The sequence below is a fragment of the Zophobas morio genome, unplaced genomic scaffold (genome assembly GCF_036711695.1).
Source record: "Zophobas morio isolate AGI-343-1 ecotype UQ-CSIRO unplaced genomic scaffold, CSIRO_AGI_Zmor_V1 ptg000999l, whole genome shotgun sequence".
Classification (NCBI taxonomy): domain Eukaryota; kingdom Metazoa; phylum Arthropoda; class Insecta; order Coleoptera; family Tenebrionidae; genus Zophobas; species Zophobas morio.
In genome coordinates this window covers 97,905-110,675 of record NW_026973101.1, presented here as the reverse complement: position 1 = coordinate 110,675, position 12,771 = coordinate 97,905, and the positions used below count along the sequence as shown (strand labels likewise).

The following is a 12,771-nucleotide window of genomic DNA, read 5'->3' as shown; positions in this document are numbered from 1 at the left end:
AATGAGAATAAGACTTTATTCTTGCTCTTCTGTTCTACTTTTACGACAGCTTACGCATTCTTGTGTTTTTACTACGTGTTCTTTACATGCTAGTCTACCACACAAGTCGCATGTGATGGTTGTAACGCGATTTTTCTTACTTTCGCAAAAGACACATTTACCTCGATTTCTTGTAACATTCCTCTCAATGTTCGTTGAAGTTTTTTTATATTTAGAAAGAAAGCCTTTTATATCTATAGGAAGCGTCTCAATGTTTGCTCGAGTTTCCAGATGAGGCTTCATCAAAGACAATGCAACGTTTTTCAGAAAAATACGTCGTGGCTGTTTATTGGAGTCTATGTGAAAGTATTTATAAATTATGTTAGAGTTTATTCCCGCAATATTAATCATTTGGAAAAAAAGAACCAGAGGCCAGCGTCTTGTTCGTTTTTGTACCGAATAATTACCACACATTTCGTCAACGGTGTCAATTCCGCCTTTAGTAGAATTGTAAAACAAAACGATATCAGGCTTATTTGAAGATCTGTCGACAATATCGTCGGCGTGCATAGTCGAGAGTAGTATCACAGCTTTATTTTTTTTTTGGCAATAGGATACTAGCGTCATATCCTTCCGAAACGCAAATATTGAAGATGGAATTGGTCGTGATTTATTAGGTAATAGTTCGGCAGGTATCTCTTTTTTATTTTTTCTCAATGTGCCAACTAATGTGGTTTTTTTGTTTAGTAAATCCTCTGCAAGTGGGTAACTCGTGTACCAATTGTCAGTCGTCAAGTTTCTATTTTTTCCAACGTAGTCGTTTGTCAACCTACTGACAACTGCTTGTGGAGAATTTTCACAGACATAAGGTCCGTCTGGCTGCTTGCCACAGTAAAGCTCTAAATTAGACAAGTAAAATGTTTTGGAATCGCATAAAGCAAAAATTTTTAGTCCATACTTTGCCGGCTTGTTTGGCATATACTGAATAAAACTGCATCTTCCTCGGAAAGGAATCAGCATCTCGTCAATTGTCATAAACTCTCCAACGCAATAAGAGCCCTTGCAGTTTGCAACAAATGCATCAAATATATGTCGTATTGCTGCCATTTTGTCGGTTATGCGTCTGTTTTCTCTAGTGCCCACATCGTCAAATCGGACTACAGAAAGAAGAAACAAGAAACGGTTTGCGCTCATACAAGCTCGAAATATTTCTATTCCCGTTCCGTCGGCGCTAAACAATTCGTGAAAATTGGTATGACCTTGTTTTTTTACACCGGAGAGAATCAGCAGTCCCAAGAATGCCAAAAATTCTTCCTTATTTGTCTCACGTGCATCTCTCTCTCGCGCATAATTTTCCTGTTTTCTTCTGATAAAAATATTTGTACATCTTACAATCTCTTCAACCATCGCAGCATTTATAAATTTCTCAAAAGCAGATATTTCGTTTGATATCTCACTTTTTGGGACGAGGGGATGACAACGTTCTTTACAAATGTTTTTTGCAGGTGTCTTTGACTTTTTCTTCAGAGGCAATTTGCTCCATTCCAAGTTATGCTTTGTTTTGTAAACTGGACCATCGCCATCGTTTGCATTTTGAAGAGCTGTTGTTGCCGTAACTGAATAATCTGAATGTTCATCTTCATTTACCAAATTATCGACATTGTTATCGCCACTAGCCTCTTGTTCTGAATTGCTTTCATGTTCACTAAGTTCGAATTGTTCTTCGGAATCTGCTGAATCGTCTCCACCCACTATTTGTTCTTCAGATAGATCTTCATCATGAAAAGCAGCTAATTCTTCATCAGTCAAACAATTGGGATTCCTCACTTGGATTGGAAACCTGTTTTCAAGTGAAAAAATATTTTTGTAATCAGTTTTTGATCAAATTTTATTCGATGTATGTTTTATACTTTACACAATTAATACTTACATATTAAGTCGCACGGTGTAATTTGTACACAGGACAAAATCAAACTAATTTAATTAGCAATAACACACTGTACGGTCGCTGTTCTTAACCTCAAATGCTTATAAGAAAGATAAATGAGGAATACCTAGAAGCGCTTGCGCATTGAAATAGTTTTTAGCAAATGGCCGACAAAAACGTCAACTGCGTGTATTTTATACACGCATGCGAGTAATTAAGGGTTAAGTGTGTTTGGTGGCTCAGAACCATCAAAAAACGTTGAAATATAGTTCAAATTCAATAAAAATCGACAAAAATACAGTTTCTAGCTAAAATTTGATGGTTTCGTTGCACTTTCCGAGCCCGTAGGGTATCTGAGTGGCTTAAAAGTACAAGAAAACACTTCAAAAGTGACGTTTCTGAAGAATTTTAACAGTTTTCTTGTATCTACGAACGCCAGAATGCATAAAATTGACCTAAACGTCTCCTTTTCCTATTCTGAGTCGATTCTGCATGCTTTAAGTGTGTTTGGTGGCTCAGAACCATCAAAAAACGTTGAAATATAGTTCAAATTCAATAAAAATCGACAAAAATACAGTTTCTAGCTAAAATTTGATGGTTTCGTTGCACTTTCCGAGCCCGTAGGGTATCTGAGTGGCTTAAAAGTACAAGAAAACACTTCAAAAGTGACGTTTCTGAAGAATTTTAACAGTTTTCTTGTATCTACGAACGCCAGAATGCATAAAATTGACCTAAACGTCTCCTTTTCCTATTCTGAGTCGATTCTGCATGCTTTAAGTGTGTTTGGTGGCTCAGAACCATCAAAAAACATTGAAATATAGTTCAAATTCAATAAAAATCGACAAAAATACAGTTTCTAGCTAAAATTTGATGGTTTCGTTGCACTTTCCGAGCCCGTAGGGTATCTGAGTGGCTTAAAAGTACAAGAAAACACTTCAAAAGTGACGTTTCTGAAGAATTTTAACAGTTTTCTTGTATTTACGAACGCCAGAATGCATAAAATTGACCTAAACGTCTCCTTTTCCTATTCTGAGTCGATTCTGCATGCTTTAAGTGTGTTTGGTGGCTCAGAACCATCAAAAAACGTTGAAATATAGTTCAAATTCAATAAAAATCGACAAAAATACAGTTTCTAGCTAAAATTTGATGGTTTCGTTGCACTTTCCGAGCCCGTAGGGTATCTGAGTGGCTTAAAAGTACAAGAAAACACTTCAAAAGTGACTTTTCTGAAGAATTTTAACAGTTTTCTTGTATCTACGAACGCCAGAATGCATAAAATTGACCTAAACGTCTCCTTTTCCTATTCTGAGTCGATTCTGCATGCTTTAAGTGTGTTTGGTGGCTCAGAACCATCAAAAAACGTTGAAATATAGTTCAAATTCAATAAAAATCGACAAAAATACAGTTTCTAGCTAAAATTTGATGGTTTCGTTGCACTTTCCGAGCCCGTAGGGTATCTGAGTGGCTTAAAAGTACAAGAAAACACTTCAAAAGTGACGTTTCTGAAGAATTTTAACAGTTTTCTTGTATCTACGAACGCCAGAATGCATAAAATTGACCTAAACGTCTCCTTTTCCTATTCTGAGTCGATTCTGCATGCTTTAAGTGTGTTTGGTGGCTCAGAACCATCAAAAAACGTTGAAATATAGTTCAAATTCAATAAAAATCGACAAAAATACAGTTTCTAGCTAAAATTTGATGGTTACGTTGCACTTTCCGAGCCCGTAGGGTATCTGAGTGGCTTAAAAGTACAAGAAAACACTTCAAAAGTGACGTTTCTGAAGAATTTTAACAGTTTTCTTGTATCTACGAACGCCAGAATGCATAAAATTGACCTAAACGTCTCCTTTTCCTATTCTGGGTCGATTCTGCATGCTTTAAGTGTGTTTGGTGGCTCAGAACCATCAAAAAACGTTGAAATATAGTTCAAATTCAATAAAAATCGACAAAAATACAGTTTCTAGCTAAAATTTGATGGTTTCGTTGCACTTTCCGAGCCCGTAGGGTATCTGAGTGGCTTAAAAGTACAAGAAAACACTTCAAAAGTGACGTTTCTGAAGAATTTTAACTGTTTTCTTGTATCTACGAACGCCAGAATGCATAAAATTGACCTAAACGTCTCCTTTTCCTATTCTGAGTCGATTTTGCATGCTTTAAGTGTGTTTGGTGGCTCAGAACCATCAAAAAACGTTGAAATATAGTTCAAATTCAATAAAAATCGACAAAAATACAGTTTCTAGCTAAAATTTGATGGTTTCGTTGCACTTTCCGAGCCCGTAGGGTATCTGAGTGGCTTAAAAGTACAAGAAAACACTCCAAAAGTGACGTTTCTGAAGAATTTTAACAGTTTTCTTGTATCTACGAACGCCAGAATGCATAAAATTGACCTAAACGTCTCCTTTTCCTATTCTGAGCCGATTCTGCATGCTTTAAGTGTGTTTGGTGGCTCAGAACCATCAAAAAACGTTGAAATATAGTTCAAATTCAATAAAAATCGACAAAAATACAGTTTCTAGCTAAAATTTGATGGTTTCGTTGCACTTTCCGAGACCGTAGGGTATCTGAGTGGCTTAAAAGTACAAGAAAACACTTCAAAAGTGACGTTTCTGAAGAATTTTAACAGTTTTCTTGTATCTACGAACGCCAGAATGCATAAAATTGACCTAAACGTCTCCTTTTCCTATTCTGAGTCGATTCTGCATGCTTTAAGTGTGTTTGGTGGCTCAGAACCATCAAAAAACGTTGAAATATAGTTCAAATTCAATAAAAATCGACAAAAATACAGTTTCTAGCTAAAATTTGATGGTTTCGTTGCACTTTCCGAGCCCGTAGGGTATCTGAGTGGCTTAAAAGTACAAGAAAACACTTCAAAAGTGACGTTTCTGAAGAATTTTAACAGTTTTCTTGTATCTACGAACGCCAGAATGCATAAAATTGACCTAAACGTCTCCTTTTCCTATTCTGAGTCGATTCTGCATGCTTTAAGTGTGTTTGGTGGCTCAGAACCATCAAAAAACGTTGAAATATAGATATAGATATAGAAACCATCAAATTTTAGCTAGAAACTGTATTTTTGTCGATTTTTATTGAATTTGAACTATATTTCAACGTTTTTTGATGGTTCTGAGCCACCAAACACACTTAAAGCATGCAGAATCGACTCAGAATAGGAAAAGGAGACGTTTAGGTCAATTTTATGCATTCTGGCGTTCGTAGATACAAGAAAACTGTTAAAATTCTTCAGAAACGTCACTTTTGAAGTGTTTTCTTGTACTTTTAAGCCACTCAGATACCCTACGGGCTCGGAAAGTGCAACGAAACCATCAAATTTTAGCTAGAAACTGTATTTTTGTCGATTTTTATTGAATTTGAACTATATTTCAACGTTTTTTGATGGTTCTGAGCCACCAAACACACTTAAAGCATGCAGAATCGACTCAGAATAGGAAAAGGAGACGTTTAGGTCAATTTTATGCATTCTGGCGTTCGTAGATACAAGAAAACTGTTAAAATTCTTCAGAAACGTCACTTTAGAAGTGTTTTCTTGTACTTTTAAGCCACTCAGATACCCTACGGGCTCGGAAAGTGCAACGAAACCATCAAATTTTAGCTAGAAACTGTATTTTTGTCGATTTTTATTGAATTTGAACTATATTTCAACGTTTTTTGATGGTTCTGAGCCACCAAACACACTTAAAACATGCAGAATCGACTCAGAATAGGAAAAGGAGACGTTTAGGTCAATTTTATGCATTCTGGCGTTCGTAGATACAAGAAAACTGTTAAAATTCTTCAGAAACGTCACTTTTGAAGTGTTTTCTTGTACTTTTAAGCCACTCAGATACCCTACGGGCTCGGAAAGTGCAACGAAACCATCAAATTTTAGCTAGAAACTGTATTTTTGTCGATTTTTATTGAATTTGAACTATATTTCAACGTTTTTTGATGGTTCTGAGCCACCAAACACACTTAAAGCATGCAGAATCGACTCAGAATAGGAAAAGGAGACGTTTAGGTCAATTTTATGCATTCTGGCGTTCGTAGATACAAGAAAACTGTTAAAATTCTTCAGAAACGTCACTTTTGAAGTGTTTTCTTGTACTTTTAAGCCACTCAGATACCCTACGGGCTCGGAAAGTGCAACGAAACCATCAAATTTTAGCTAGAAACTGTATTTTTGTCGATTTTTATTGAATTTGAACTATATTTCAACGTTTTTTGATGGTTCTGAACCACCAAACACACTTAAAGCATGCAGAATCGACTCAGAATAGGAAAAGGAGACGTTTAGGTCAATTTTATGCATTCTGGCGTTCGTAGATACAAGAAAACTGTTAAAATTCTTCAGAAACGTCACTTTTGAAGTGTTTTCTTGTACTTTTAAGCCACTCAGATACCCTACGGGCTCGGAAAGTGCAACGAAACCATCAAATTTTAGCTAGAAACTGTATTTTTGTCGATTTTTATTGAATTTGAACTATATTTCAACGTTTTTTGATGGTTCTGAGCCACCAAACACACTTAAAGCATGCAGAATCGACTCAGAATAGGAAAAGGAGACGTTTAGGTCAATTTTATGCATTCTGGCGTTCGTAGATACAAGAAAACTGTTAAAATTCTTCAGAAACGTCACTTTTGAAGTGTTTTCTTGTACTTTTAAGCCACTCAGATACCCTACGGGCTCGGAAAGTGCAACGAAACCATCAAATTTTAGCTAGAAACTGTATTTTTGTCGATTTTTATTGAATTTGAACTATATTTCAACGTTTTTTGATGGTTCTGAGCCACCAAACACACTTAAAGCATGCAGAATCGACTCAGAATAGCAAAAAGGAGACGTTTAGGTCAATTTTATGCATTCTGGCGTTCGTAGATACAAGAAAACTGTTAAAATTCTTCAGAAACGTCACTTTTGAAGTGTTTTCTTGTACTTTCAAGCCACTCAGATACCCTACGGGCTCGGAAAGTGCAACGAAACCATCAAATTTTAGCTAGAAACTGTACTTTTGTCGATTTTTATTGAATTTGAACTATATTTCAACGTTTTTTGATGGTTCTGAGCCACCAAACACACTTAAAGCATGCAGAATCGACTCAGAATAGGAAAAGGAGACGTTTAGGTCAATTTTATGCATTCTGGCGTTCGTAGATACAAGAAAACTGTTAAAATTCTTCAGAAACGTCACTTTTGAAGTGTTTTCTTGTACTTTTAAGCCACTCAGATACCCTACGGGCTCGGAAAGTGCAACGAAACCATCAAATTTTAGCTAGAAACTGTATTTTTGTCGATTTTTATTGAATTTGAACTATATTTCAACGTTTTTTGATGGTTCTGAGCCACCAAACACACTTAAAGCATGCAGAATCGACTCAGAATAGGAAAAGGAGACGTTTAGGTCAATTTTATGCATTCTGGCGTTCGTAGATACAAGAAAACTGTTAAAATTCTTCAGAAACGTCACTTTTGAAGTGTTTTCTTGTACTTTTAAGCCACTCAGATAACCTACGGGCTCGGAAAGTGCAACGAAACCATCAAATTTTAGCTAGAAACTGTATTTTTGTCGATTTTTATTGAATTTGAACTATATTTCAACGTTTTTTGATGGTTCTGAGCCACCAAACACACCTAAAGCATGCAGAATCGACTCAGAATAGGAAAAGGAGACGTTTAGGTCAATTTTATGCATTCTGGCGTTCGTAGATACAAGAAAACTGTTAAAATTCTTCAGAAACGTCACTTTTGAAGTGTTTTCTTGTACTTTTAAGCCACTCAGATACCCTACGGGCTCGGAAAGTGCAACGAAACCATCAAATTTTAGCTAGAAACTGTATTTTTGTCGATTTTTATTGAATTTGAACTATATTTCAACGTTTTTTGATGGTTCTGAGCCACCAAACACACTTAAAGCATGCAGAATCGACTCAGAATAGGAAAAGGAGACGTTTAGGTCAATTTTATGCATTCTGGCGTTCGTAGATACAAGAAAACTGTTAAAAGTCTTCAGAAACGTCACTTTTGAAGTGTTTTCTTGTACTTTTAAGCCACTCAGATACCCTACGGGCTCGGAAAGTGCAACGAAACCATCAAATTTTAGCTAGAAACTGTATTTTTGTCGATTTTTATTGAATTTGAACTATATTTCAACGTTTTTTGATGGTTCTGAGCCACCAAACACACTTAAAGCATGCAGAATCGACTCAGAATAGGAAAAGGAGACGTTTAGGTCAATTTTATGCATTCTGGCGTTCGTAGATACAAGAAAACTGTTAAAATTCTTCAGAAACGTCACTTTTGAAGTGTTTTCTTGTACTTTTAAGCCACTCAGATACCCTACGGGCTCGGAAAGTGCAACGAAACCATCAAATTTTAACCCTCGGATGCCCAAGCTATTTTTTTTTACATAGACACCCAAGCTGGGTCAAATTTGACCCACCCTAATTTTGCTTTAGATTTTATTATTTCAAGTTCCAATTGCCTATTTATTGTGTATTAATGAAAAAAAGGTCACAAAACAAAAGTTTTTGTCATTAATATCAATAAAAGAAATATTTGTTTATAAAAAACAACAGTTAGGATTTAAGACAACACACCAATTAAACACTTAAAATTCGATAGTTTTATTGTGTATAGTTCTGGTTGATTTTTAACACATCTATTGCTACTTGTGTCTTGCAACAAAAAATGCCGCATTGTCGGCATTTGTCAGAATATTTGTTAACATTACGGACATAAAGCCCACATTTTTCTCTTTTTTCGTTTCTGGATTCCCTATCCTTTTAACTATTTTGGTATCAACTACAGTGCCAGTTACCATTTATAAACCTCGAGGAACACAATTAAATCCATTATCCACCCGTCTTTGAATGGGAGGCTGCACTAGCTGAAGACCGAGCTCTTTGAGAAATTATCGTCCTCTTCAAGAAACACTTGGTCTGTAAACTGAGTTTTACATATTATATATGTAATGTATGCATTAATGGCCGCAAGGTTTAGGAAATTCATAAACTAAACAAAAGGCCATCTTTTTGTTTATCTATTACATGCCTACTCATTTAACGGCTTGTTAAAACATCTATAAGTTGAAGACCCAAAGTCGGTCAAAATTGACCCACTGCAACAAATATGTGATAACTATCATGTAACTAAAATCAAGTGGCGGAAAATATTCACATATTGTTGACAACACCAAAACAGGCAAAAAATAAAATCCAGGAGAAAAAAATTAGGAGATTGAAGAAAAGAATCGCAAAAAAGTAGTTAGTGGGTCAAATTTGACCCAGGCTTGGGCATCCGAGGGTTAACTAGAAACTGTATTTTTGTCGATTTTTATTGAATTTGAACTATATTTCAACGTTTTTTGATGGTTCTGAGCCACCAAACACACTTAAAGCATGCAGAATCGACTCAGAATAGGAAAAGGAGACGTTTAGGTCAATTTTATGCATTCTGGCGTTCGTAGATACAAGAAAACTGTTAAAATTCTTCAGAAACGTCACTTTTGAAGTGTTTTCTTGTACTTTTAAGCCACTCAGATACCCTACGGGCTCGGAAAGTGCAACGAAACCATCAAATTTTAACTAGAAACTGTATTTTTGTCGATTTTTATTGAATTTGAACTATATTTCAACGTTTTTTGATGGTTCTGAGCCACCAAACACACTTAAAGCATGCAGAATCGACTCAGAATAGGAAAAGGAGACGTTTAGGTCAATTTTATGCATTCTGGCGTTCGTAGATACAAGAAAACTGTTAAAATTCTTCAGAAACGTCACTTTTGAAGTGTTTTCTTGTACTTTTAAGCCACTCAGATACCCAACGGGCTCGGAAAGTGCAACGAAACCATCAAATTTTAGCTAGAAACTGTATTTTTGTCGATTTTTATTGAATTTGAACTATATTTCAACGTTTTTTGATGGTTCTGAGCCACCAAACACACTTAAAGCATGCAGAATCGACTCAGAATAGGAAAAGGAGACGTTTAGGTCAATTTTATGCATTCTGGCGTTCGTAGATACAAGAAAACTGTTAAAATTCTTCAGAAACGTCACTTTTGAAGTGTTTTCTTGTACTTTTAAGCCACTCAGATACCCTACGGGCTCGGAAAGTGCAACGAAACCATCAAATTTTAGCTAGAAACTGTATTTTTGTCGATTTTTATTGAATTTGAACTATATTTCAACGTTTTTTGATGGTTCTGAGCCACCAAACACACTTAAAGCATGCAGAATCGACTCAGAATAGGAAAAGGAGACGTTTAGGTCAATTTTATGCATTCTGGCGTTCGTAGATACAAGAAAACTGTTAAAATTCTTCAGAAACGTCACTTTTGAAGTGTTTTCTTGTACTTTTAAGCCACTCAGATACCCAACGGGCTCGGAAAGTGCAACGAAACCATCAAATTTTAGCTAGAAACTGTATTTTTGTCGATTTTTATTGAATTTGAACTATATTTCAACGTTTTTTGATGGTTCTGAGCCACCAAACACACTTAAAGCATGCAGAATCGACTCAGAATAGGAAAAGGAGACGTTTAGGTCAATTTTATGCATTCTGGCGTTCGTAGATACAAGAAAACTGTTAAAATTCTTCAGAAACGTCACTTTTGAAGTGTTTTCTTGTACTTTTAAGCCACTCAGATACCCTACGGGCTCGGAAAGTGCAACGAAACCATCAAATTTTAGCTAGAAACTGTATTTTTGTCGATTTTTATTGAATTTGAACTATATTTCAACGTTTTTTGATGGTTCTGAGCCACCAAACACACTTAAAGCATGCAGAATCGACTCAGAATAGGAAAAGGAGACGTTAAGGTCAATTTTATGCATTCTGGCGTTCGTAGATACAAGAAAACTGTTAAAATTCTTCAGAAACGTCACTTTTGAAGTGTTTTCTTGTACTTTTAAGCCACTCAGATACCCTACGGGCTCGGAAAGTGCAACGAAACCATCAAATTTTAGCTAGAAACTGTATTTTTGTCGATTTTTATTGAATTTGAACTATATTTCAACGTTTTTTGATGGTTCTGAGCCACCAAACACACTTAAAGCATGCAGAATCGACTCAGAATAGGAAAAGGAGACGTTTAGGTCAATTTTATGCATTCTGGCGTTCGTAGATACAAGAAAACTGTTAAAATTCTTCAGAAACGTCACTTTTGAAGTGTTTTCTTGTACTTTTAAGCCACTCAGATACCCTACGGGCTCGGAAAGTGCAACGAAACCATCAAATTTTAGCTAGAAACTGTATTTTTGTCGATTTTTATTGAATTTGAACTATATTTCAACGTTTTTTGATGGTTCTGAGCCACCAAACACACTTAAAGCATGCAGAATCGACTCAGAATAGAAAAAGGAGACGTTTAGGTCAATTTTATGCATTCTGGCGTTCGTAGATACAAGAAAACTGTTAAAATTCTTCAGAAACGTCACTTTTGAAGTGTTTTCTTGTACTTTTAAGCCACTCAGATAACCTACGGGCTCGGAAAGAGCAACGAAACCATCAAATTTTAGCTAGAAACTGTATTTTTGTCGATTTTTATTGAATTTGAACTATATTTCAACGTTTTTTGATGGTTCTGAGCCACCAAACACACTTAAAGCATGCAGAATCGACTCAGAATAGGAAAAGGAGACGTTTAGGTCAATTTTATGCATTCTGGCGTTCGTAGATACAAGAAAACTGTTAAAATTCTTCAGAAACGTCACTTTTGAAGTGTTTTCTTGTACTTTTAAGCCACTCAGATACCCTACGGGCTCGGAAAGTGCAACGAAACCATCAAATTTTAGCTAGAAACTGTATTTTTGTCGATTTTTATTGAATTTGAACTATATTTCAACGTTTTTTGATGGTTCTGAGCCACCAAACACACTTAAAGCATGCAGAATCGACTCAGAATAGGAAAAGGAGACGTTTAGGTCAATTTTATGCATTCTGGCGTTCGTAGATACAAGAAAACTGTTAAAATTCTTCAGAAACGTCACTTTTGAAGTGTTTTCTTGTACTTTTAAGCCACTCAGATACCCTACGGGCTCGGAAAGTGCAACGAAACCATCAAATTTTAGCTAGAAACTGTATTTTTGTCGATTTTTATTGAATTTGAACTATATTTCAACGTTTTTTGATGGTTCTGAGCCACCAAACACACTTAAAGCATGCAGAATCGACTCAGAATAGGAAAAGCAGACGTTTAGGTCAATTTTATGCATTCTGGCGTTCGTAGATACAAGAAAACTGTTAAAATTCTTCAGAAACGTTACTTTTGAAGTGTTTTCTTGTACTTTTAAGCCACTCAGATACCCTACGGGCTCGGAAAGTGCAACGAAACCATCAAATTTTAGCTAGAAACTGTATTTTTGTCGATTTTTATTGAATTTGAACTACACTCACCGGCAAAAAAATCGAATCATTAGTATTTTTGTAGAAATCTTCAATAAATTCTGGTGTGCGTCACATTTATAAGACAAATTAGTTTATCTAGGACAAAGGAGATGAGAAGGTAACGGGACCTTCGCTGAAGTTGCAACAATTACGAGTTAATTAAAAAATACCAGAAAATCCATTACATTAAACTAACAAAAGACTACTTAACATATCATTAATAACGACTGTTGCCGCCTCTAGCTTGCATTACGGTTGCCATACGTCTTCCCATGCCTTCTATGAGGTGTCTAATCTCAGCCTGGGCTAATTGGTCAAATTCTTCAACTAGCGCGTTTGCAAGATCTCTTATGTGTTGTATGGCCGGCACACGTGCTCTGATACGTCTACCTAACATGTCCCACACATGCTCAATTGGATTCAGGTCAGGACTGCATGCTGGTCATTCCATACGTGAAATCCCGAATTCGTCGAGGTAGGTTTGTAC

General features: G+C 35.9%; 1 protein-coding gene across 1 annotated transcript; it reads right to left on the bottom strand.

Annotated features, from left to right (window-relative positions):
• Positions 1–446: 446 nt before the first annotated feature.
• LOC135122218 (piggyBac transposable element-derived protein 4-like) lies at positions 447–8,753 on the bottom strand (the record flags this gene model as incomplete). Its single annotated transcript, XM_064046430.1, has 2 exons — positions 8,719–8,753; positions 447–1,819 (listed from the first exon to the last, which is right to left on the bottom strand). Coding segments are annotated over exons 1-2 (1,408 nt in total), but the record flags the coding sequence as incomplete, so codon positions are not given.
• Between the last annotated feature and the right edge of the window lie 4,018 nt (positions 8,754–12,771).